We start from the raw sequence: 27513 nt of genomic DNA on the forward strand, positions 1-27513 counted from the left end.
TTTTTTGCTTGTTTTATGCACAAAATCACTTACATTTGATATTTTTGGTCTAAAAACTAGACTTAGAAAAAGCATCTTAATGTAATAATATTTAGATATTTTTACTGAAAATAAGACAAAAATACTAAGGATTTTTTTCTTGAAAATCATTTTTTGCAGCGTATGAATGAGTTAATAAAAGAGGGCGTGTCCAGCACAATGACGCGTGTGCGTGATCACGTGGTAGTGTAAGCAGCCCTCACATAAACATTACACTGCACGCGGTTGTCTGACTGTTAGGCAGTTATTATGCGTGTAATATTTACACAGATACTTTACGAATAAATTACATTTTAGTATAACTGAGTGTTTTATCGTAGCGACACGCGTCTGTTAGGACGGCAGACTGAATCAGGAGAGAGAGATGATGCTGTCTAGCCTGATGATAGCCTCTCCTGCACGCGCATACGCATTAAAAGCGATACGACTGAGTCTATATTAATACTGTTTACATTACGGATGGGATGTATTACCTCTGACCTCCTTGGACTTGTGTTACTGAACCATCGCCTCAAAGAGGATCGACCAGAAAAAGGTAAACATGGCTAAATTTGGAGGCCACTACTCTCTTACGTTACCTCAGGAGAGATGGGATGAGTAATGTCTGTAAGTTACAATGAAACCACTGTTTGTTGTTACTTTATTGTTTCCTGAGTCTATTATTGGCGTTATTTTACAGTATACAATCTGACATGGCTGATGTAAATTGATTTACAGATGCATGGTTGGATGTCCGCGTGCCCAGCATCTTATTTCTAATGGTTTCAATAAAAAAATGCCATTGTGAACCATCAGAAGCCTTTGACCATTAAAACCATTACATACTTCCTTTACGTCCAGTTTTTGGGTCTCATTTTAGTAGGATTTAATGGTGTTTATGCTGGATCCTATCCGCCAGATAACATCCCACCAGAGACCATTATAGTTTCCATTAAAACCAATAAACCCATTAGTATTTCTCTAATGCTTTCTCAGCAGGGTCACATTAAGTAACTCGTCTCTCTGTTTCAGTTCTTTCTGTTTATGTGCACCTTACTTCTTAAACTTAAATTACAGACTCAAAAAGATTATATTACCGTGTTAAACTTTGTATTAAGGGCGATGTACATTTAACACCCATATCAACTTTAACATGTTAGTGTCACCTTGCCAGGCCTGTGTCATTAAATCTATTATATCCAATAAGCTCGGGTGGGTATAATAGCAAACAGATGGATTTAATCTCCTTTTACCTGTTGCTTTCTTCGCACAGTGTAGTCGGGTCTCATACTTGTTCCCAGATTATGGATGCAGTTTGTGCTAAGCCCTCTGCCCTGGTGTGCTCCAGATTTAGTCTGATGATAATTAATCGTGTGAACAGATCTGTTTTACACCTTAAATCTCCTCAGGGACCTGCAAAGAACAATGCTGTCGGTTCAACGGCCCTTTTAAATGTTCATCTTGTGTTACTAATACTGTTTTCAGGTGATATGTGGGAAAATCACTTGATATCTATGCATCACGTTTTTTTCTTTTCTCACCTATTTGATGAAGTGTTTTGGAGTGGTGGACTGTAATAGGGATGTTGTCGCCACAGAGGAAGGATTATGTCTCTCTGACACTGGGAGATCAGCACAGTAGCAGTTACACCAATGGCAAACATCGGAGGCAGTCCTGCTGGAGGGTTAGTAGTACTTTATACTAAGTGGGACATTTTCATCTGTTTGTATCTTAAAGGGATAGTTCACCCAAAAATGAAAATAATGTCATAATTTCTTTGTTAAAGATATTTGTAATCAAGCAGAAAGCAGGAGCACCATGGGCTTCCATAGTATAGAAAAAATACTATGGAAGTCAATGGTGCTCCATAACCATTTGATATCAATCATTGCTCAAAATATTTTTTACAAAGAAATTTATATAGGTTTGTAACAACTTCAGGGTGAGTAAAAGTTTTTGGGTGAACTATCCCTTTAAGATGTATTTGATCACATGTGTATCATTATTTATATTGTCTTTGTTTAAATTAAGTTTAAACACTGATGACTTATTTTTGTTTGTGTAAATGGGGGCTATTTTCCTGACTACATTGAGAGCTCTGTTTAATATTCATATAACAATGTGTTGATGACGTTCAATATTGTTGTATTAAATTGAAACGTGTTTTAAAGGAAAACACCACCAGTTTTTCAATATTTTACTATGTTCTTACCTTAACTTAGACGAATTAATACACACCTATCTTTTTTCAATGCGTGCACTTAATTTTTGTACGGCGCGTTGTGAATGTGTTAGCATTTAGCCTAGCCCCATTCATTCCTTAGGATCCAAACAGTGATGAATTTAGTAAAATATAAAAAAACGGTGGTGTTTTCCTTTAATTGTAGTCCTTTTCAGATCAAAGCCCTTAGGTGTGTTCGAGCTAATGCGCCGCTGCGCAGACCGATCGGCGAGGTTTGCCACTTGCAGTCGAGACAGGAGCTGAAGACGGAGCCGTCAAGCCGGACACCTGCTGTTGCAGTAGTGACGTGTGCACTGTTTCCTTTTTTTAATTGCGAATGAAGTGAATAAGATGGTGAATTTGATAAAAACAAACTTTTTTATAAAAAGTTGCAACCAGAAACATTTTTTATCGAATATTTTAATTGCTGCTTATACTGTATGCCTGAAAATAAAGGGAACAAGCCTACATTTTTAAAATACCAATAGAGTTTGGTATTTTCATTTTTATTTTATTACGCGACACAATATAACATATTTATGCATATTGATGTGTTTAACCAGTTATAAGACATGAATTTATAATGTTTATTAGTGAAACTGAAGGTTGGATTAAACTTGAAACGCACATGATCGTTGTCATCAGTCAGGCGACCAATCACGAAAAGCTGTGTCGTCATCAGAACTCCGTGCAGCCGCTCTGGAGAGCCAGCCGGCTACTCTCAAGATGCCCTCGTGGTAATTTAAAACCATACGTCACAGTCACATGCCTTAAGCACCAGCTAACCGGCATGCACTGCTTTAAGTCAGCCGCTGATCGGTCTGCGCAGCATGACGCATGAAATCGAACACACCTGTTGTCTTTTCTCTCACAAATATGAATCTACTACATGTACATTTATGCGTTTGGCAGATGCTTTTATCCAAAAAGACTATACATTTTTCAATATGTTGGGGATCCAACCCATGAACTTTTGAGCAGCTAATGCAATGCTCTACCAATTAGGCTACAAGAACACTCGAGATACAGGAGCAATATTAATGTAGTATATACTTGATTTTCTAGTATGAACTTGATTTTTTTCTATAAAACACTTACTGTATGGATACTTAGCTTATAGCCATAACAGATTCGTTTAGTTTTATTGAAAATATCATTATCTACCTTTATCCTTTGTATTGAATTTTTCATTTGTAACCTTTTCATTCATAGATGTTTGTTGATTCAGTTCAGTTTGTTAAATAACATAAAAAGAGGTACTTGGGAAAAACATTCTCTTGATTTGATTTTTTGATAAATGATATTTTTCTTCCCTTGTCATTTTTGGCAATCATTTTAGTTGCTCTATTCATCAAGTTCACATCAAGCCATTAAATGTAAAATTGCTGCACTCTTCCTCAAATTGTCCTTGAATTGTATGTGTTTTTCTCGGGTAGAAATGGAAACAGCTGTCTAGACTTCAACGCAGTCTCATTCTCTTCCTCCTCGCGTTCCTCTTCATCTGTGGAATCTTGTCTTATTCCAATCTGACAGAGCAGTGGAGAGGTACAGGACAAAATTTATCCCTGGTCTGTTACTGTATTTAATTAAAGGTTTGATTGACAACCTCTGCCTTTCTTTATTACCTATCTGAAATATTAATAGGTATTAATAACAGATGGGTTATGTTTAATCACATTTCTGCAGTCATATTAAATATCACAGCTCAAATTATTAATTTAGACTTCTGCAATTTTATTAAATCATCCACTCTGCCTTATTAATTCAAATATGATCTCTATATTAAACCAATGCTTTTCTGATTCTGGTTTCTGTTCTAACATTGATTAAGGCCTCTCTGATCGATCCATGAAGGAGGATTGGGTCGAAATGGATAACAGAGGTCTTAGGCCCATCCCTCCTGGCCTCATCCCAAAGCTCCCAGGGGTCGCCCCTGGGGTCATTCAGGATATCCCACCGGAAGTTCTGCCGGAGCTTCAAAGGCCAAACATTCCGCTTCTTCCCAAACCCCAAGCCATGGTTTGTGACTGAATGTACTTAAAAGAATTATTGAGGATTTTCCAGGCTCAATATTAGTTACGTTTAGTAATATCCAAGTCTCTACTGAAAAGACCAGCTAAAACCGAAATTTCCATTCTGGTTCAAGCTTATGCTTAGTACTGATTTTGTATTGGTCTTACCTGGTGAACCAGTATTGCCATATTGTTCACCAGCAAAAATTTGTTAGTGATGCAAATACATAGTTCTACGATTTTTAGATGAAATTAATTAATCTTTTCTAATCTTAATTAGACATTATTCTCGCCATGAAAATAGCCAAGCAGGCATGGTGTTTAAATGAAAAGAAAGAATGTTAGTTTTGTGAAACCTTTTTTGTGACCATGGTTGACCAAATGTTGCTGGCTAACTATTGTATCTTTAAGAGAGCTATTAAATAGTTAATTAGAAAGAGATGACTTACAATAAGCCATTAATAAAAAACATAACGGGGACTAGACCTAGTTTAAAATAAATGTAAGAGCTGTCCAAACTGAAAACATCTTGCACTGACATATCTTAAAATAGATCAGCCCCCTTTGTTTTGCCTCAAAATGCAATGTAATGTTTTTAGTAAGGCATGTTTGTTAAAACTAGTTATATTTCATAATTAAACTAAGGCCTAGTCCTGGCTTAAGCTAATCCATGTCTGGGAAATCACCCCTAAATGTTTTCTCTTGTACTCTTTTGTACCATGTTTTTGACCTTGAGCTTGTGGAAAGGTGTATATAAAATAAATGTCTTTGTTGTCTTTTTGTGTCGGTCGGTTTGTTGTCCATAGAGGAAGCCCCCCAGTAAACGCGGCCCACCAGCTCTACAGAAACGAGTAAATGTGACAGACCCACAGCTTAAAGATAGAGAAAAACCTGTGATCATGAAAGAAGATGAAGGGGGAACTGAGGCAAAAACAGTCATTAGGTTTGGACACATTGCATGAGTACAATGTTTTTTTTTCTATGTGGCATGTGCGTATTGTGATTATTTATTATTTTAAAGAGTGCCTGTGGTTTACTTTATTTTTGTGTAACCTTTATTTTTGTGCCTGTTTTTATAATAGTTTCAGGTTTAGTTTACATAATGTGATGTTTGTTTGCTTGGTGTGTGACCTTTTGAGTAAGCAGAGATATTTTGATTTGTTTTTTATTCATCTCATTTAGATTCTCAGGCTGTCTGATGCCTTTATCTTCTCCACAAACGCACCTTCACACTGTTGTTCCTTAAATACTTATCTGAGCACAAATTTATGACAAAATCCACGGGAACAAGCAGAGATGTAATGAAACTGTGTAGCAGGAGATGAAAACGGTCTCTTCTATGCTGAAAGTGCCTTTGGGACGTGTTTATTAAACATGAGCTGCCAACCGCAGCATCTTTTAAGTGTCTTCTGATAAACCTTATTTTCTCCAGCCGTGATTTTTCCATAGTTCCGCTTCCTGGTTGCATGTAATTGCCGTGGTAACTGCGGGGTGTTTGAGAATTGAATCTTAGCCTTCACACTGATAAAGTGCAACGTCTCAGCAGATAACTTTGTCACTGAGTTGGGATCATTGGTCTGAACGTGACAAAAGAAGAATTTTTAACCGCTCTGTTGTGATGTTTTGTGCTTCTAGCTGGCGTGGGGCGATGATCGAAGCAGAACAGGGGACAGAGCTCCAAATCACCCTTCATGGAAAAGAGGCTGGAACTGATTTCGAGGAGGGGGCCTCTTTAAAACCAGGTATTTGAATGCACACCCATTGTCCCTTCATACCGACCATATGGCTAACTAAACTTTGACCTTTTCTGAAGAAAATGTCAGCAGTGTTTGCTGCACAAAAGCATTGTGGGACTTTGTCAGTCAGGGTGATGCCAGGATATCTTTGTTCAAAATATTCTCGCTTTCGTGGCACAGATATACAGTAGCTGCAGGTTTAATGCTTGTGTGTTCGTGATAGTTACAGTTAAGCCTGTGGATCGAGCTGAGGCGGTGCGGGAGGCATTTAAACATGCGTGGAAGGGCTACAAGGCATTTGCTTGGGGTCATGATGAACTCAAGCCCATTTCTAGGACTCATGCGGAGTGGTTTGGTCTGGGACTCACTCTGATAGACGCATTAGACACCATGTGGATATTGGATCTGAAGGAAGGTGAGTCTTCTTACACAGCACCTATATATTGACCTATAATCTGTATCAGCTAGGGGTGTGACGAGACACTTAATCCACGAGACGAGACACGAGATTGGGTTCACGAGAACGAGACGAGACGATATTTTTACACTTTTTAAGAAACCCTCGATGATAAAATAAATGAACAAGAAACTGAAATCATGTTGTTTTTAAATGTTTTAACTAATCAAGGACTGGCCCTAACAATTATTTTACTAACTGATAATGAAGTAATTTGTTATTTTTGGGTAATAAAAATAGACCCAAGTGAGCAGTAGCCTTTAAAATTACATAATATCGAAGATGCAATAATAATTGGTTCAAATAAAGTATTAAAACCAAGTTACATTAAACAACATTACATTAACAAACACATTACATTTGTTGTCTATAAATAAAAAGCATTATGTATATATTATAACAAATGCCTGCAGGGGGAGATAGTTGAATCGTCTCGCAGACGCTATCTTTACTTTCACTTTAGACGGAGAGAAACGCTTATTTTTTAGCCAAACAATGTTTAAATCCATTTGAATATTTAATATACGTCCATTTCTTTACAATAGAAATGAACATGCAGACATTAAATCATGTAAACTCTGTGATGGTTTAATCTGCTGAGACTTCACATCTGACACTGATCATCAGACAAACACAACACGTCTCAGACTTCATACGAGCTCCCAAACGAACATTATTGGAAACCCAAACAAAAAAGCAAATGCAGTAAAAGACAGATATAATGCATGCACTGTAAGAGGCTAATTACACCAACTACGCTTTAAACGCTTGGAAACGCAAGGCGCGACGCACTGCCTTTTTTAAAAGAAGAACAGTGCGAGTCGACGCGGCTTTTAATATTGCTAGGCAACCACCTAGTCAGCTGTCTTGTCAATCAAATATTGAAGCGTGAGCGCTCTTTTGCTGTTAACTGACACATTAGCAGAAACTTTAAAAAGATGACGCTTGCTCTGACCTTGTTTGAGGGTGAGAGGTGCACAAACACGCAGGAGAGAGTGAGCGAGTGTAATCCGGTTCTTCAAAGCAACAGTAAACCTCCCTCACACAACGTAAGGCCCGCATCTCCCCTCATTCGAATGGACAATAGAAAGACGCGAATGACGTCGGGCGCTTCTCCGCTCTTCAGCGTTCCTTCAAAGGCGCGTGCTGCGGCCGCCGGTAAAAACCGCAAGGCGCTCAGCGCGCATTAACAGCGCGCAAACGCTCCATGCCCATAGAATATCATTCAAAAAAGGCGCCTGCAACTGCCATAAACGCTTTTGGTGTATAACTGGCCCCTAAAAGGGTCAAACAGAAAGCTGCATCCTCCGGAGTTCGCATATGCAGGCTGCATACGTCATTAAGGTTTATTTCAGATCATTAACTGAGCATTACATTCGCAAGTCGTGAGCATATTACATCAATTTGCGATTAACTAAATTATTAGTAAACTTTACAATTATTAGTAGTCTCTAATAAGACAGTCTTTATGAAGTAAATGCAGTTTAAAAATGCGACCTCCGAAGGAAGCAGTCTTTTATTTGAGAAACGGCCAGAATTTCACCTACGCAAGAAATCTCGCGAGACACACTTAATCTCGCGATACACATTTAATCTCGCGAGATCTCGTCGCACGAGATCTCGTCACACCCCTAGTATCAGCAGATAAAAGCAGTTTTTCTTACTTTTGGACACTTTCAGTAAAAGCGTACTTGAGATGTAATATAGAATGTGATGTGTGCATAAAACCAAGAATAATACACTGCAAAAAAATGACTTTCTTACTTAGAATTTCTTACTTATGTTTTAGTAGAAATTACCTAAGAAATAAGTCTAGTTTAGACAAAACATATCAAATTTAAGTGAATTTGTGCTTAAAACAAGCAAAAAAAATCTGCCAATTTTAGCTGAATTTTTCTTGTACTAAGTAAATTCAAGAAAAAAATTCTAATTTCAATGGCATATTTTTTGCTTGTTTTAAGCACAAATTCACTTAACTTTGATATATTTTGTCTAAAAACTAGACTTATTTGCTTAAGTCATTTGCTCATCAATAACATACATCTTGATTTAAGAATTTTTTGATATTTCTACTGAAAACAAGACAAAAATACTAAGTAAGAAAGTTTTCAAGAAAGAAAAATTCTTAGTATTTTTGTCTTGTTTTCATTAAAAATATCTAAAAATTCTAAAATTAAGATGCTTTTTCTTGATGAGCAAAGCGACCTGAGAAAATAAGTCTAGTTTTTAGACCAAAATTAGCAAATGTAAGTGATTTTGTACATAAAACAAGCAAAAAATGGGGTTAAAGATTTTTTTGCTTACCCCATTGGCAGATTTTTTTGCTTGTTTTATGCACAAATTCACTTAAATTTGATATTTTTGGTCTAAAACTAGACTTATTTTCTTGGGTCGTTTTGCTCATCAAGAAAAAGCATCTTAATTTTAGAATTTTTAGATATTTTTAATGAAAACAAGACAAAAATACTAAGAATTTTTTTCTTGAAAATAATTTTTTGCAGTGTGGTTCTCAACCATTTTTACTTCAAGATCCCCTTGCCACAACAATATTTGAAGCCAATTTCTACACAAAAAAACCAACTAAACAATAAGAAATGTGTTAATTGTTTTGGCTTATTTTTCTGCTTGTTTTGTCTTTTTTTAATAATGTTGAGGCCATCTTGGAAATCTGTTGAGGCCCTCATGTGGGCTTCAGCCCCCTAGTTGCATTTAGGTGTTTGTTACATATGATAAGAATAATTATAATATATTATGGCCAAAGGTGTAAACATATTTTTTATTACATTTTATGTGTATCTATGATGTAAAAGTCTAGCTGTTTGACAAATTCACAAATGCCTAAAATGTTATTTCCACTTCTGTCAAACCTAATACTGCACATAATTTGACATGTGGTAAAGTTAACATTTATTTTGATCCAAAAAATATATATACAACTGATTTACTAAATCTATTTTAGTACACCCAATTTGAATAATTTCAGTTATGAAAAGTATTAAAAAACTTTTTTTTTAAATAGTTAAGAGTTTAAAAGTGCCCATTGTTGAAAAAAAAACCCTCTTTAAATTCAGATATATTAAGTGATAAAGTCAAAATTGTATTCTTCCTTTATCTCGTATTCTCACCCTGTCTCTATGATTCATTCCCCTTTCTCTTTTCTTTTCTTTCTGTATTAGAGTTTGCAGAAGCAAGGAAGTGGGTCGAGACAGAATTATCCTTTTCTAAGAATGTGGATGTCAATCTTTTCGAAAGTACTATTCGTATTTTGGGAGGTCTCTTAAGCACATACCATCTGACCGGCGACACACTGTTTTTGGATAAAGCTGTAAGTTCATGTCATGATTTATATAATAACTGTACAATTTTAAACACATATATGAGCCTGGACCACTGTTGACCTGGATAAATTGTATGGGTCAAAAATGATTGATTTTTCTTTTATGCCAAAAATCATTAGGATATTACATAAAAATAATGTTTCATGAGGATATTGATGTATTAGAAAAATGTTTGATGTCCCCAGAGTACGCATGTGAAGTTCTAGCTTGAAATATCATATAGATAATCTATTATAAGATGTTAAAATTCCTCCTTTGTAGGTGTGAGCAACATGTGCTGTTTTGGGTGTGTCTTTTTATATGCAAATTAGCTGACTTCTGCAATAAATGGCAGTGCTGTGGTCGGATAGTGCAGATTAAGGGGCGATACTATTCCCTTCTGACATCACAAGGGAGCCATATTTCAATGACCTGTTTTTTCACATGCTTGCAGTGAATGGTTTATTTATTCATATTTTTTAAGTTACTGGTTAGTTCCTTTTCACATTTTCTAAGTTGATCGAAGCACTGGGGACCCAATTATTGCACTTAAACATGGAAAAAGTCAGATTTTCACTATATGTATGATTTTCTCAATATTTTGATTTTTTGCACCCTCAGATCCCAGATTTTCAAATAGTTGTATCTCGGCCATATGTCCTATCCTAACAAACCATACATCAATGGAAAGCTTATTCATTTAGCTTTGAGGTGATATATAAATCACAATTTCAAAAAATTTACCCTTACGGCTGGTTTTGTGGTCCAGGGTCAGATATGATAGAACTGTTTTTTTTTGGACTACAGGTGAACTCACACTTATGTTTGTGTTTATATAGAAGGATATTGGGTTCAGATTAATGCCTGCCTTTAAGACACCATCCAAAATCCCTTTCTCTGATGTGAATATCGGCAAAGGTACAGCTCACCCTCCACGCTGGACCACAGACAGCACCGTTGCGGAGGTGACCAGCATTCAGTTGGAGTTCAGAGAGCTTAGTCGACTCACGCAGGACCCACAGTACCAGGTACAACAACCAGATTACAAAACTGTCTTACCTTACATACAGGGCCACTTGTATGCATTCGAATTTGTTACCTATCTATAGACGGTTTCATCGGACGTACGTGATACACGTCTGGATCCGAAACTTACTTCCGGTTTTCGTTTTTTTTATGGTCTGACTAGTTGCTAAACTGATCTCTTGAACAAATGCCTCGTCGAAAATAACAAATGTTTTGGTTTCCTAGGTAGTCTATGTGTTGTTTTTTTGCTTGTTATATAAATAAACTATGTTTAAAGAACTTTGTTGTTATTTATTCTTAGCGGAGTTTACCGGAAGTTACATGCAGCCGCTTGTTTATGTTGTTACTGCTGAAACGGTCTATATGCAAACATTTTTACATCTTAAAGTTAAAGGAAAACACCACCGTTTTTCAATATTTTACTGTGTTCTTACATCAACTTAGATTAATTAATACATACCTATCTTTTTGCAATGCGTGCACTTAATCTTTGTTCAGTGTTTTGTGAATGTGTTAGCATTTAGCCTAGCCCCATTCATTCCTATGGATCCAAACACAAGTTTTATTTTGTGCCACCATACTTACTTGTGTAACTACTCGTGTAACAGTCTTAAAATAGGAAAAACATTGAAGTGTTTGGTGGCTTCTAAATTAATCCCTGTTTGGATCCTAAGGAATGAATGGGGCTAGGCTAAATGTTAACACATTCACAAGGCGCTGTACAAAGATTAAAAGTGCACTCAGTGAAAAAAGATAGGTATGTATTAATTTGTCTAAGTTGAGGTAAGAACATAGTAAAATATTGAAAATGGTGGTGTTTTCCTTTAAAGTTTGTACATTGTATGCCATTAGCAACACCAAACTGAATGGTTTTCAAACAGATTTCCTGCAAAGAGATTTTCTCGAACACTGCACTCTTCTGTAATTGGTCGGTGAAAAGCTTGTCTCACCCTCAATGCACACCATTTGTTGAGTTAATGTTGCTGCCTTGGGCTGATCAGGGTGGCAAAACACAGCAATGTTTTTTATCAAAATTTTGGGGGAAAATACTTGGATTACATATAGTTCATATTTGCATATAGTACACATTTGAATATATTAGGCTTTAAATCAACAACAGAAATCTTGGTGTGCTTGTTTGCTCCATAGATGTTCATACACATGTCCAGTAATTTTCCCATCACCCTTTTTTTCTCAGAAAGCAGTTGAGGAGGTGACCAAACAGGTGCACAAGTTAGAGGGGAAGCATGATGGTCTGGTGCCCATGTTCATAAACACAAACAGCGGAAAATTCACACGCAAAGGAGCCTTCACGCTGGGAGCTCGCGCCGACAGCTACTACGAGTACCTGCTCAAGCAGTGGCTACAGGGTGGCAAAAAGGAAACCGAGTAAGCTATGCTAACAACAGATACAAAAGCACATTCATGAATTCAGCACGTTAATGTCAATAACCCACTGGTGTTGGTAGCTAATGGATTCCTGAATGTCGCCCATCCTCACTGAGCCTAATGGATTGAGGTTATGGTTGTGGTCACAGATGGGGTGGTATGATTGATTTACATGTCCAGTCGTAGATGGGGTAAATTGTGCAGGATAAAATTGATTTTGAGCCTGTTTAATTATTGTATAAAGAGGGTTTAACAACAATATAGACATGAGACAGAGATGCTTTGCCCTAAAACGCATTCATAAATGAACAGGACACATCTGTTGCTCAGTATCGTTATTGTGCCATCATATTTTTTATATTAAATGATAATATAGTCCAAATTGGTTTATACTCACAGATTTTAACTGGTATTCACACAGCAAAAAATGATTTTCAATAAAACATTTTCTTAGTATTTTTGTCTTGTTTTCAGTAAAAATATCTAAAAATTCTTAAATGAAGATGCTTTTTCTTGATGAGCAAAACGACCCAAGAAAATAAGTCTAGTTTTTAGGCCAAAAATATACAATTTAAGTGATTTTGTGCATAAAACAAGCAAAAAAAATCTGCCAATGGTGTAAGCAAATTTTTCTTGAATTTAGTGTTTAATAAAAAATATTTTTTTGCTTGTTTTATGCACAAAATCACTTGGGTTTGGTGTTTTTGGTCTGAGGGCTAGGCTTTTTTTCTTGGGTCGTTTTGCTCATCAAGAGAAAGCATCTTAATATAAATTTTTTTGATATTTTTACTTAAAAGACGACAAAAATACTAAGAATTTTTTTTCTTGAAATGTATTTTTTGCAGTGTGGTATAGCTTAATACACTGCAAAAATGACTTACTTTCTTACTTAGTATTTTGGTCTTGTTTTCAGTAGAAATATCTAAAAATTCTTAAATCAAGATGTATCTTCCTGATGAGCAAAATGACCCAAGAAAATAAGTCTAGTTTTTAGACAAAACTATACAATTTAAGTAAATTTGTGCTTAAAACAAGCAAAACTATCTGCCAATGGGGTGAGAAAATTTAGCTTGAATTAAGTGTTTTAGAAAAAAAGAAACTTATTTTTAGGTTTTTCTCAACCCATTGGCAGATATTTTTGCTTGTTTTAAAGGAACAGTATGTAAGAAATTTATATAAATGAATCATAAAATGGCCTGATATGTCACTAGACATTAAGAAATCATTTTCATTTCAAATACTTACATCACTCACAACAGTGGTCTGGCCAGGATATTTTTGTAATTGCAATACCGGTTTTTGCCACAATCCTACATACTGTTCCTTTAATACAATTTCACTTAAATTGTATATTTTTTGTCTAAAAACTAGACTTATTTTCTTAGGTCATTTTGCTCATCAAGAAAAAGCATCTTAATTTACGAAATTTTAGATATTTCTACTGAAAACAAGACAAAAATACTTTGTAAGAAAGTAATTTTTTGCAGTGTATCATATTGATGTTATTAATAAAATGTAAACTTGCATGCACTGTAAGTTACTTTGGATAAAAGCGTCTGCCAAATGCATGTGTGTAAATATAAATATTTGTTATTGAGAAACATTATTACGTTTAGATCGGCAGCTTCCTTGTAAAATAAACAACAGGTGTTTTGTATGAGCATTTAGGGAGACTAAACACCGCACAGTGACCTTGGATTGGCACACACTTTTATTCTCATTGTGATGCATCTGCTCGCACCTGAGGCCTGTTAGTTTCCCGCTGGTGTTGTCATCACACACTTGCTTCGTGCCCATGATGTTTTCAAAGGCTTCTGGATTGAATGATTCAATGGTACGAACTTCAGTAGACACAGACTGGTAATGAGTTTGATAAATATCTCTGGTCTGCAACATCAAATTTACTCAGGATGGGGTCGATGGTTATGTGACTGTGAAAGTGATCCATTTCTATGACCTTCATATCCTGAGAGAGCTATCTGCGAGGTCTCGCTAACCCTTGGAGAATAAAATACCACCATCTAGAGCGTGAAATAACAAATTTGTGCAGTATTTTTATTTTCATTTTGACATTCACCCAAACTTGATAATTCTCATGTCATCCCAGATGTATATGACTTTATTTCTTCAGTTGAAAACAAATATTTTCATTTTAAAATTAGTGTTGGGCAAAGATTAATCACATACAAAACAAAAGTTTTTGTTTTTTTGCATAATATATGATTATCTGCTGTGTGTAATTATGATGTACACTGCAAAAAATGACTTTCTTACATAGTATTTTTTTTCTTGTTTTTAGTAGAAATATCTAAAAATTCTTAAATCAAGATTTATTTTCTTGATGAACAAAATGACGTAAGAAAATAAGTCTAGTTTTTAGACAAAAAAACATACAAGTTAACTGAATTTGTGCTTAAAACATCAAAATTATCTGCCAATGGAGTGAGAAAATTTTGCTTAAATTAAGTGTTTAAGAAAAAATAAACTTTTTTTTTAAATTCTGACCCCATTGGCAGATATTTTTGCTTGTTTTAAGCACCAATTCACTTAAATGATACATTTTTTGGTCTAAAACCAAACTTATTTTCTTACGTCATTTTGCTCATCAAGACAATAAATCTTAATTTAAGAATTTTTAGATATTTCTACTAAAAACAAAACAAAAATACAAAAAGTCGTTTTTTGCAGTGTATATTTAACCACACACATACATATATTTATTTCAGAAATGTTATATAATATATAGAAATGTTATATATATAATATAGAATTTAGAATATATAAAAATATAATTAAATATAAATATATATATACACATGCGAAAGACGCCACACGCTCTGAAGGAAGAAACACATTGACCGGCGTTTAAACACATGCTTTTAGACGTGACATGCGAACGGCCACGGGATGATGTAAAGTATATCGAAATATCGGAAATGTGTTTAGAAGCCATATCATCGTTATTGAAAAAATATATACTGCGACAATTATCGATATTGAATTATTGTCCAGCCCTAAATTCAAATGATGTTTGATTAAAAAAATACAGAAAACGGTTAATATTTTGAGTTTATTTCGTGAAATTGAAACCAAAACAAATGCATTTGAGTGAAAAATTTGTATTTGGTGGCACACTGAGAACTTAAAATTTCATTGGTTGTCCCACGTCTTACTAAACACATGTGTACACAATACATGTGACTACTGAAGATCCCAAACAGTAAGACAGTTTCCTATTTAATAATGAAAGAATTTTCAATGAACTTTTCAAGTGTGCGCTGTTTTCGTGTCTGTACCTTTAAATGCAAATGAGCTACAGCTTCACTCCCTTACCAACAGACAATGAGCGCTTTCATTTGAGATCTGATTTCTGTGAATACAGTCTGAGACAATAGTATCTTTAGTCGAATTAGCACCACAATGTGCTAACACATTGTGCTGTAGTGGGCAGCGCTCCGACATGTGGTGCTTTCGCACTTTCGGCGACCCGAGTACGATTCCCGGCTCGCGGCCATTTGCCGATCCCATACCCCTCTCTACTCCCTGTACTTTCCTGTCCTCTCCTCAATCTCTGTCAAAAATAAATGCAAAATGGCCAAAAATTTAACTTAAAAAATAGAAAAGAAAAGCTTTTGAATAAAATAAACCAGTCAGCCATTGGCCATGGCAGGTCTTTGTTTTTGTGATGTCACATTAACTAGAGAATCAAAACAACATGTCTGCTTTAGTTTAATGGGGATTAAAAAAGAAGTAGAGGTTACATTTTTAACATTGTAGGGTTGTTGTGTTCATACACTGCCAACATACATTTATGTCCAAACACTTTGTAAAAGTGGATTGTGCATTATAGGTCCCCTTTAACATCTGATACTGTATGCAGGAGTTTATTTATGACTCTAGGGGGCGAAAGAGTTCAACTAACTCAGTCTGTATATATTTTTTGCAGACTGTTAGAGGACTATCTTCAAGCTATAGAAGGTGTCAAAAAGAATCTCTTGAGACAGACCTCTCCTAGTAAACTGACTTTCGTAGGGGAGCTGGCCAACGGTCACCTCAATCCCAAAATGGTGAGAAGTCTAAACTTCATTTTAATTACCAGATGGCATTCCAAACTCTTCTATTAATATCTTGAATCTGTACCCCGCAGCATCTGTTTCTGTAATCGCGCTTTTAAATCTAGTGAAGTTAATGGCTTCCTTGCACGGATGGAAACAGAACAAACGTAATGGAGTCCAAATGGAGTTTCGAGACCTGTGTGACCTTTGCGAAACCTTTATAATTCTCTTTTTTCATCATAATGTTCTCTCTCTCTGGCTGGTCCAGGATCATCTGGTGTGTTTTCTGCCGGGCACACTGGCACTCGGTACTCATAATGGACTACCAGATGATCACATGGACCTGGCTCAGCAGTTAATGGAGACGTGCCATCAGATGTACGCGCAGATGGAGACGGGTCTGAGTCCTGAGATCGCTCACTTTAACATGCAGTATCAAAATGGACGAGACATTGATGTGAAGGTGTGTTGAAATTCATTTACCTGTAAAAATTAAACTATTCAGTTTGTGGGCGTGGGCGGGGCTTAGTTTTTGTTATGTCACATTATTTAGAGAATTGAAACAGCATGTTTGCTTTGTTTTAATGGGGATTTAATTTTTTTCATTGTAGGGTTATTGTGTATGTAAGCTTTTGATGCTGATGTCAAACTCTCTTAATATGTGAAGCCTGCAGACAGACACAACTTATTAAGGCCGGAGACTGTGGAGAGTCTGTTCTACATGTACAGGTTCACCAAAGACAACAAATATAGAGACTGGGGCTGGGATATACTTCAGAGCTTCAACAAATACACAAGAGTGAGTAAAACAGCAACTTTCTTTACCTAAAAAATTTGCATATGAAGTTGTGTTTGGACTCTTAAAAATGTATGAATGACATTTAAATTAGATGATGAGATATTAAACTATGTGCATCTGCAGATCTGCTTGCATAGGCAAAACAAACAATGCAAAACTCCTTTTATAGAAGTAATTTTTTGTCAGTCATTTCTGAAGTTACTAACTGATCCTAAGGTAATTTTTTAGGGGTTGTATAAACCCAGTTTCCCTTTGGTTAAAACAGGTGCTCTAATGGGAGTAACCACATCTGTACTTTAACACATTAACTATGTTCCAGTTAGTTTAACAAACAGAAAAATGTTGAATTTGTAAAATTAATTAAAATTATATTTAAGAAAAAAGTGTGAAGACTGAAAATTTTATAACCAACATACGCGTTTAGCATTTTTCCTTTCTTTTTTCTTTCTGACTATATATGTGACCCTGGACCACAAAACCAGTCATATGCGTCTTTTTTTTTTAGAATAATACATTATCTAAGAGCTGAGTAAATAAGCTTTCCATTGATGTAAGATAGGACAATATTTGGCCACGATACAACAATTATTTTAAACTTAAATATGAGGCTGGAAAAATATCAAAATGCCTTTAAATTTGTCCAAATTAAATGAATAGTCTACTCATTTTCAATGTTGAAATGTGTTATTACCTTAACTAAGAATTGTTGATACATCCCTCTATCATCTGTGTGCGTTCACGTAAGCGCTGGAGCGCGCTGCGACGCTTCGATGGCATTTGGCTTAGCCCCATTCATTCAATGGTACCATTTAGAGATAAAGTTAGAAGTGACCAAACACATCAACGTTTTTCCTATTTAAGACGAGTAGTTATACGAGCAAGTTTGGTGGTACAAAATAAAACGTAGCGCTTTTCTAAGCAGATTTAAAAGAGGAACTATATTTTATAGTGTAATAGCACTTTTGGGAGTACTTCGACTCGCCTGAAAAGTCCGCTCCCCTTCTCACTCTCATAATGGGAGAGGGAGGGTGTTACTGCGCCGAGTCGAAGTACTCCCATAAGTTCTATTACGCCATACAATATAGTTCCTCTTTTAAATCCGCTTAGAAAAGCGCTACGTTTTATTTTGTACCACCAAACTTGCTCGTATAACTACTCGTCTTAAATAGGAAAAACGTTGATGTGTTTGGTCACTTCTAACTTTATCTCTATATGGTACCATTGAATGAATGGGGCTAAGCTAAATGCTATCGAAGCGTCGCAGCGCACTCCAGCGCTTACGTGCACGCACACACAGATGATAGAGGGATGTATCAACAATTCTTAGTTAAGGTAATAACATATTTTAATTTTGAAAATGAGTAGACTATTCCTTTAAGTCCTTAGCAATTGCATCTACTCACAAAACTAAAGTTTGGATATGTTTACAGTAGGAAATTTTTTTAAATAATATCCTAAATATTTACATAATATCCTAATAATTTTTGGCACAAAAGAAAAATTAATAATTTTGACCCATACAATGTCATACAATTTGACAGATATTTTTGGCTTCTGCTACATATGCCCGTGCAACTTATGACTGGTTTTGTGGTCCAGGCTCACATATTACTTGTTATACAGCGGGTAAAATAAGTATTGAACACGTCACCATTTTTCTCAGTAAATATATTTCCAAAGGTGCTATTGACAAGAAATTTTCACCAGATGTTTGAAAGGCTTTCCATGATTTTTGCACCTCCCTTTTGTTCGTGTGTTCAATACTTTTTCCCTGTCTCATTTCACATTATTACACATAACTTAATTTTTGAACTTGCTTGTTTTGGTTTCTTTGTATGTATGGATTACTTAGGATGTTACCAACATCTGGTGAAAATTTTATGTAAACGCACTTTTGGAAATATATGAAGAGTTCGGTTCCAAAACGAGATAACTCCATTTTTTAAATTGTTCAGAAATCTGATTTTTTTTTTTGCATTCTAATTAATATCAATTCAACTGCAGTTGTTTTGTTTTTATTTAAGCCTTCATAACTTTTCTCATTTTGGAATCAAACTCTTCATATTTACTGAGAAAAATTGTGACGGGTTCAATACTTATTTCACCCACACTATGTGGTATGTATAGAACATATTTGCAATATTTTGATAATATTAGAACTGTCATGATTATGAAATTTGGCTGACGGTTAATTGCCGGTTTTATGGCTTTGACGATTAATTCTCATAGATTTTTTGGTTGTTTTTCGTGAAATAATTTTCACACATTGTTGTGATTATTTAAATGAAATATTTCACAAGGTTTAACTGGCAGCAAATATTAATACACATAACACATATTTAAAAGTAATTATTTAATATCTTTCAAACACTACACCAGTTAAAAATAACTAAAAATAAAAAATAAATAAAAATAAACTGACTATACCAGAACAGGCCTTAAATAGTAGCCAATCCTACTAAGTTCATAGTACTGGACCACATGTCTGTAGTGGCTGTCAGTCAAGGAGTGCCATTAGATACGGTCTCGTTTATACAGGCGCTGCAGCTCCCTCTTGTGTTTTTTAGAGGGATATGCAATCATTGCGGTGATCTGAAATCATTAGGTCAAACCAGGGCCGGCCCGAGGCATAAGCGAACCAAGCGGCTGCTTAGGGCCCCGCTGGCCACCAGGGGGCCCCCGGCCCAATCGTTTTTTAATTTTTATTTTTTATACAATTAAATAACTTAAACAGGTAATATCAATGGATGAATGAATGAATACGAATTTATAAATGAATAATTAAAGACAAGAAAATTTTGATTTGCAGACAACTATGTGTCTGCAGTGCTAGCGTTTTAGTCAGGCGCAACATAGACACCTGAGCCACCTGCGCGTCGGCGCGCAAGTGCACGACGTCGTCACTCACTGTAAACAATGATGAGCCATTTGACATGTCACAAAAAAGGATGTATCCCTCTGGGGCCGAAAAGAGAACAAAGAAAAGGACCGAGGATGAGGAAAAAAAGAGCAAGATAAAGGTATGTTTGCATGATTATATAGAGTAACGTTATGTTTAATTTGTGTTAGTGGTGTGACAGATCGACGTTAATCCGTGACCGTGATCGACCCACGGTTTCAAAGGCTTGCAAAAGTTAACATTTCAAGTGATTTTAAACTATTTATCCCGCAAAAAGGCGCTAAACTGAGCAGTATTCTGCATGCCCATGCGGTTTAAATTGTCCAGCCCAGCTCTCTTCAGAGATCCGAACACTAACACTTGATTTTTAAACTTTAGAGAGAGTTACGCTATTTTGTGTCATACTGTAGTTCATTAACATACATTTGAGGAATAGAGCACTGAAAATAACATAACGTTTTTATGCTCCGCCGTCTGTATTTCCGTCTGTGTGAGCGCGACGCGTATAAGTGCACTTAGTAGGGCACACATGGAGAGACGAACATAAAATCTTTCTGTTCTTGACAGGGCACATACAAACAAAGTGATCTCCACAGTACTCTTTTCCAATAAAAACATTTGTTTATGTCTTTGGGCGGTTTATGTATAGATTACGCAGAAACCAGGTCCGTGCTTCTCTTAAAGAGACAGTAACCTTAATTAACCTATTTAAATCTGTGTCATTAATGTTAATCAAACCTTCCAAGACAAAGAGAAAATCACTTCTGTAGCTCTAAAAAAGAATAATTATATTTAATTCATACAATAAAGTGTTATGATTCATTTGATTTGATTTCTGTACCTAATGCTAATTTTAGCCCTTATTTAATGTGCAACTTTGTTCTTTTTATAAATGTTTGTAAGTAATTTCCTCATTTTTTATTAGTTTTTCCAACCCCTTATTCTGCTGATCCGAAAAATGATCAGATCTGTGCCTCAAAAACCATAATGGGATCCGAACCGTGAGTTTTGTGATCCATCACACCCCTAGCTAGCATTGCTGTATGTGTTGAAGTGAACGTTCTAACATCGGTAACGTTCCAGCTTCATAGGCAAAGCACATGCGCTCTCTAAGATCTTTGGTAAGAGATGGTATTGGACTTTATGAGAATATATACCAATACCATGTTGGGTAGGAAGATTTCTGTGATGAAAATAGACTTCAATCTTATTTATATGGTGGTGGGTAGTGATGTAACAGTGCTATCCTCATATTTATTTATTTATTGCTTGTTGTGTAAGTAATGAAAAATTAGCAAAATAAACTCATTCTGCTCGATCAACTATGCACTTATCCAATGCTATTTTTTTCAGGAACACTGTTGAAGTACTTTGGAGCACAACCAACTCTACCCGCCCCTGATGTTTCATCAAGTGTCAGTGCCTCCACAGCTGATGATGCAGCAGATGAGGTTTTTCTTGCTGGCCAATGTTAACATTCCATAGCCTGTTAATATGACATGACACATTGAAGAATAAAGTATTTTATTTAAGTATAGATTTTTTTTCATTATTTAACCTCACTGTATTCATTTATAATGTAACATTAGAGCGTGACATTTGTGTCCGCGGGGTGGGAGGGGGGCCCCCAAACACATTCTGCTTAGGGCCCCCAAGAGGCTCAGGCCGGCACTGGATCAAACAATCGCGTTGAAACGATTATTTAATCATTGTGACATCCCTAGAAAATATCCATAAATCTTGCAGCCCAAGTCAACTATAAACTTTTCATAATATATTTTGCATATATTTTTTCTAATCTTTAAATACCATGTGGTTTAATATTTTATCAAATGCGATATTATTGATTTCAAGCAGGACTTGAGCATCTAAATACTATGTCATTTTCTATAATCACAAAAACATACATAACACATTCCTCATTACTAATCTGAGTAATTGTTAATACAAAAAACAATACATGCCTTTATCACACAATACTTTTATTTCGTCCTTATCTCAGGTTCCAAGTGGGGGCTACACCTCCATAAGTAACGTCCGTGACCCCTCGAACCCTGCACCCAGAGATAAGATGGAGAGTTTCTTCCTTGGAGAGACATTGAAATATCTCTTTCTGCTCTTCGTTGATGACACTGAGCTGATCAGTCTGGATAAGTATGTGTTCAACACTGAGGCCCATCCACTGCCCATATGGCCGTCCACCTCCTGACGAGAGGGGCCAGGCTCTTCATCCACCTTTAACAAGAATTGATGCAGGCTTCCACAAGAAGTTGATCCTCAGAGCTCTTGCATTAGATGGATTCTCATGGTGGGCCGCTCTGCAGTGAGGATTTGGTTTTTGAATAGAGGTGGCAGGCTATTATGCACTGACCTTTTACTGTGCAAGAGAGGTTTATTACAATATGCCGAGAGTTTTTGCATTTTCTAATGGATCTTATAAGAACAGATTTGGGCGAGGTATTACTCACAGCTTGGGCTGTAATGAAATCTCTTGTCAGTGAAAGACTTGAAAATGGTGTCTACTTTAAATTCTTGTATAAAAATAATGTGTAATAGTGTACAGTATCACTTTTCTGTAAGGTTCAATTCGTTTGTGCATTCATTTATGCATTTGGTATCATGAATTAACAATGAACAATATTTACTGCGTTAATCAATTTTTTTTAATGTAATGCTAAACGCAAGAGTTGTTTATTGTTAATTCATGTTATTTTATTGCATCAACTAATGTTAACCAAGTGAGCCTTATAGACTTCCTGAGCGGACATGATGATGAGTTTATGTGAGGACTGCAAAGTGCCATCAGCGCTCTTGCATGTTGGATAAACCCATCCGGATGCTTAAACACATACAGAAAAGTTACATACAAAGATCAATTTTGGAATATTTCGTATTTAATAGTTCAGGACATGAACGTTATTCCCGAAGCACCGTAAATCACAGGATGGTGTGAGGTGCTGAAATCACACACTGCGAAAAATGCACTTTGTAAAATGAAGACGACTTTATAAATGTTTCTCTTTCTACATGTTTAGTTGAATGCTCTTGAGTGTCTCGCCTTTTTTACAAGCCGTTACAAGAAGACATCACTATATACCTACATCATTAAGAAAAATATTATGTACTTAGAAGTTCATCACTAAATTTAGTTGTTTTTTGGGGGGCTGGTTTGGAGTCATGCGGGATTATGTGTTTTTCTCTTATTTAGGTTGACTTCACTGAGCGCATTAATGATTTGATGTAGCGAGGCCGCCTGGAGACCTGCTTGAATAACTGCGCTGTAGATTTGTTATGATGAACACATTTCGAAAGCGGTTTCGAAAGCGATGCAACACTCACTTAAAACGTGTATATATTATTTCACAGATGATGAAATGCTAAATATTTGAAAATGTTGCTTAAAGGAGACTGAATGTCTCTCATCAGTAGTCTAAATGATTACTTTTGGAGTTGTTGCTGCTATTAAGGGGACATCGCACTTGTTTTGGAAGTGTGCTAATTTTTCAGCTCCCCTGGAGTTGAACGTTGGTTTTTGCCGTTTTGGAATCCATTCGGCCGGTCTCTGGGTCTGGCGCTGCCACTTTTAGCATAGCTTAGCTTAGCATGATCCATTGAGTCGGATTGGACCATTGGCATCGCGCTCAGAAATAACCAAGGAGTTTCGATATTTTTCCTATTTAAGGCTTGACTCTTCTGTGGTTGCATTGTGTACTGGGACTGACGGAAAATTTGCAACTTTTTGTTTTCCATCCATCTTGGTGTACGATGTAACTACATAAAAGTCAAGTTTTATGCTAGAGTGGTGGCGCCGGACCCGGATATCGGCTGGGTGGGTTCCGAGATGGTGGGAATCAAATGTTTGGCTCTGGGGGAGCTGGAAAATTGGCATATTTTCAAAAAAAGTGGAGTGTGCCTTTAAATCTGCAATATTTTGTTATTTCAGAGCGCATTGCTAATCTATATCCACACGCTGCCATCTGTTACAATGTTACAAAGATTAGTTCTAGATTATTTTGTGTCTGTTACAGGGATAGTTTACGCAACACTTGGGAAAAATGGGACGTTGGGTCAAAACAAACCCAGCCAATTGTTGGGTCAGATATAAGCATTTTCTGAGTTAATTTAACCCGACGGCTGGGATCGTCCCTTTTTTGACCCAGTGCTGGTTTGAAAGTAACACAGCATTTTTTTTTAGAGTGTTGTGTCTCACAAAACAAGACATTTCAATGAAATAGGACTTTTTTTAATAAGTAAAAAGGATGCAATAAAAGTGCTCTTAAAGTAGTCTAAAAGAGGGACAAACCCAAACCAATAGGTTGTAATTTAACCTATGGGTTGTTTCAACCTAAAATGCTGGGTTGATTTAACCCATTGCTGGGTCAATATAAACATTTTCTGTGTTAATTTTACCTAGGGTGACCATACGTGCCATTCCTCCCAGACGCGTCCTGGCAGGGATTTCGGGTGCGTCTTCTGGAGGTCGTATTTGTCGACCGCATATCTCATCAAGGTTCTCACAATCGTAGTTTCATTCTTACCTTAAAATGTAACGGGTACTTTTCTGAAATAGAACCTGCAATAATAAACCTCGATGACGTATGCGGTCGACGAGTGCGACTTCCGGAGGACGCACCCGAAAACCTGGTGAATGGTAAATGCTTTTATGGTAATGTTTCCTTGAAAGCTTGGGGGGATAGTTCGGCCAAAAATGATATTAAACCCATGGTTTGCTCACCCCCAAGTTGTCCGAGATGCGTGTGTCCATCGTTTTTCAGTTATGTTAGAAAATGTTTTGGATCTTTCAGTTAATTAAATGTGAAGTTACGGGGTCCACGACCCTCAAGTCCAAAAAATGTGCATCCATCCTCAACAAAACAAATCCAAACGTCTCCAGGACGACAAACACAGGTCCTCTGAGGGCAATCCGCGCGGTGTTGTTGCAGAAACATCCATATTTAAAAGTTTATAAACCGAAATAACTACCTTCCGGTGGCGCCACCATCTTAGACTCCTCTGTATTCAGGAGAGAGTATTAGCATAGTGTACGCACTTTTCTTAGTGACGTATGACAAATTCGGAGGGCGGGGGCACAGAGCAGCAGCAGAGTAACCTTCGTACGCTGCGAAGCTCTCATCCTGAATGCGGATGCGACCAAGATGGCGGCATCACCGGATGCAGGTTGTTTTGGTTTGTAGAGTTTTAAATGTGGATATTTCTGCAACGAAGCTGCGCGGATTGCCCTCAGATGGACTTTGTTAGACATCGTGGAGCCGTTTGGATTTATTTTGTGAATGAAGGATTCCAAATGAAATATCTAAAACATTTTCTAAAATAACTGAAAATGTCATCGTCTGAGGAATGATGGACATATGCATCTCTGACGGCTTCGGGGTGAGTGAATCATGGGTTTGGTATCATTTTTGGCCGAACTATCCCTTTAAGTCCCTATTCACTGTAACTGCATGAGCAACCAGTCAAATATTTGGGATGAAACATGGGTGCAGTGTGAGAAAACATTTTCAAAATATGGTCCCTACACCCTTAAAAATAATGGTGCTAAATAGTACTAAGCTCGTAATCATAGGGGAACCATTTTTAGCACCTCTGTAGAACCATAAGTGGTGCTAAACCATGAGTATAGCACCACTTTTGGTTTAACATAGCACAGTATGGTTCTTCACTGGTAGGTGATGTTTAGCACTAGAGATGGTTCCCCTAGGATTACGAACCCTTGTACCACTTTTAGTCCTATTTAGCACCATTTTTATTTTAAGTGTAGCTGTTACTGGGGCAGTACCCTTTAAAAAGGTCCTAATATGTACCTTTGAGGTGCATAATATGCGGGTGATTCTCACGAAAACTTGGTTTTAAAAATGTCAAGCATGAAAATGTAAAAATTGCTTAAATTTACTTTTTTTCCCACCAGACATTGAAAAACAAAGTCTGGAGTAAATAGGAACATTAATTTAAAAACTTTTACTTATCATTTAACACTTTTTGTAACATAATTTAAAAAATTAGGCCTAAAAAATCTCATTACCGCAACAGTCAGAAAACATCAACACTGACATATTTTCAAAATGACATGACAAACCTGAAAGAACATCATTTGGAGATTCTGCACATGCATTTAAAATCAAAGTATTATGCTTCTATTAATTAAATTAACATTTAATAAGCATCTGTTGCGGTAATGATAATCAAAATGTCAAAAGCATTCTGACAAGACAATATTTCAAATTAACTGTAAAAAAAATGATCTTACCTGGTAGCCATCTTGAAGTAACTGGTCCATGTGCTTGGTCACTCAAAATCAAACTTTATTAAAATTCTGTATGTGTGCTTAAACTGTTCTCAAAAAGTGTTGCGGAGGATGAGAACATCAGGCATGGAAACATCATTTTCCTAATTTTTCTTCATTATTATTATACATGAATATTCCGTAAATATTTTTTCTGTCATCTAAAGTAGTCTAGCAAAACATTTTTTTTTTTTTTCTTAATATTTTTGTGTTAATTTGATTAAATTACAACATAACGCATGTTCAAACACAGCCGGACACATTGCGGTAATGAGAATTTCAGCAGAAAATGAGATAAAATTTACAATTATAAATTCTTATGTTGAAATCACACATTGTGCAAGGTAGAACACAGTATTGTGTTAATTCTGATGCTTTTTAATGTTACTATATTACACATTTTAAAGCTAAAATCATTAGTGCCGTGGTGTTTCAATGGTTTCGTGAGAATCACCCATGCACTCTTTGGTAACCAATATGTACTATACTATTTAAATACAAAGGTGTACTTACTGCCGCAATGACAGCTAAGGACCATTTTTTCCTGACTGTTTAAGCCTTTAAATCCTAATTATCCCATGTATATCCTAGAGTAGTAGACCCTGATACGACTTTCCCTGATGTCTTTCCAAAAACTAACAATGCTTGGAAATGTCACCTAGACATTGTGAGTTTATTTTTGTACTCGAGTGTTGCTTCTGCTATCATCTTATCCCTCAAACAACAGTCACGACATTCAAGCTTTCGAAACCTGTCAGACGGCGTAAAAAAAATCTTTTATCTGAAACGATCCATTTCAAGGTGATTGACATTTGCTTTACAATTCACAGGTTTCCCGTCAAATCTCTTTTGCTTACCCGGTTGATATGATGTAGAAATCTGCATCGCTTGTGCCTTTCGATTGACAGAATTTGGATTGATCTGTGTGATAATGACAGATTTCACTCTGATTGCTCTCCGCTCTCTTCACAGCAATCAGAGGTTTGTGATTACAGCTTGTGCTTACCAGCGAGCGTTAAATGAAGGAGTCCACTCGGTGTGGACTCAGATCTGGTAAGGCGTTGTGAAGGTCACATTTATAAGGATTCAGCACGCTCGAACTGTGATAATGTTAAAGTATGCTGTGAGACAGAAGCGGGTATCTGGAGATGTTTATGGTCATGAAGTGTAAAAATGAAACTTGAAGCAGATTACGCTGCGCAATGGTTATATGATATAACCAGTAAGGATTTGTTAATGGACAGTGCAATGCAATTTTATTTTGAAGATTTGCTTATGTTATA

The 27513-nt window shown here is 36.3% G+C and overlaps 1 protein-coding gene and 1 long non-coding RNA gene across 3 annotated transcripts; both read left to right on the forward strand.

The window, feature by feature from the left end:
• Positions 1–214: 214 nt before the first annotated feature.
• On the forward strand, positions 215–22955 carry man1b1a (mannosidase, alpha, class 1B, member 1a). 2 transcript variants are annotated; one of them, XM_055180599.2, is made up of 14 exons: positions 215–645; positions 1573–1702; positions 3676–3784; positions 4071–4258; positions 5058–5194; positions 5887–5993; positions 6211–6402; positions 9621–9769; positions 10601–10789; positions 11986–12176; positions 16123–16243; positions 16500–16694; positions 16899–17030; positions 21932–22955. In XM_055180599.2, exons 2-14 carry the CDS (start codon positions 1601–1603, stop codon positions 22136–22138), a joined length of 2019 nt encoding a protein of 672 aa, XP_055036574.2. In that variant the 5' UTR covers positions 215–645; positions 1573–1600; the 3' UTR covers positions 22139–22955. The 2 variants fall into 2 exon arrangements, with proteins under 2 accessions (XP_055036574.2, XP_055036573.2); XM_055180598.2 differs by having other exon boundaries at positions 215–574.
• On the forward strand, positions 19923–21466 carry LOC141366239 (uncharacterized). Its single transcript, XR_012371341.1, has 2 exons — positions 19923–20050; positions 21283–21466. It is a non-coding gene; the product is annotated as an uncharacterized lncRNA (long non-coding RNA).
• Positions 22956–27513: the final 4558 nt, after the last annotated feature.

This window comes from Misgurnus anguillicaudatus, chromosome 9 (genome assembly GCF_027580225.2).
Source record: "Misgurnus anguillicaudatus chromosome 9, ASM2758022v2, whole genome shotgun sequence".
In the NCBI taxonomy this organism is placed as follows: Eukaryota; Metazoa; Chordata; class Actinopteri; order Cypriniformes; family Cobitidae; genus Misgurnus; species Misgurnus anguillicaudatus.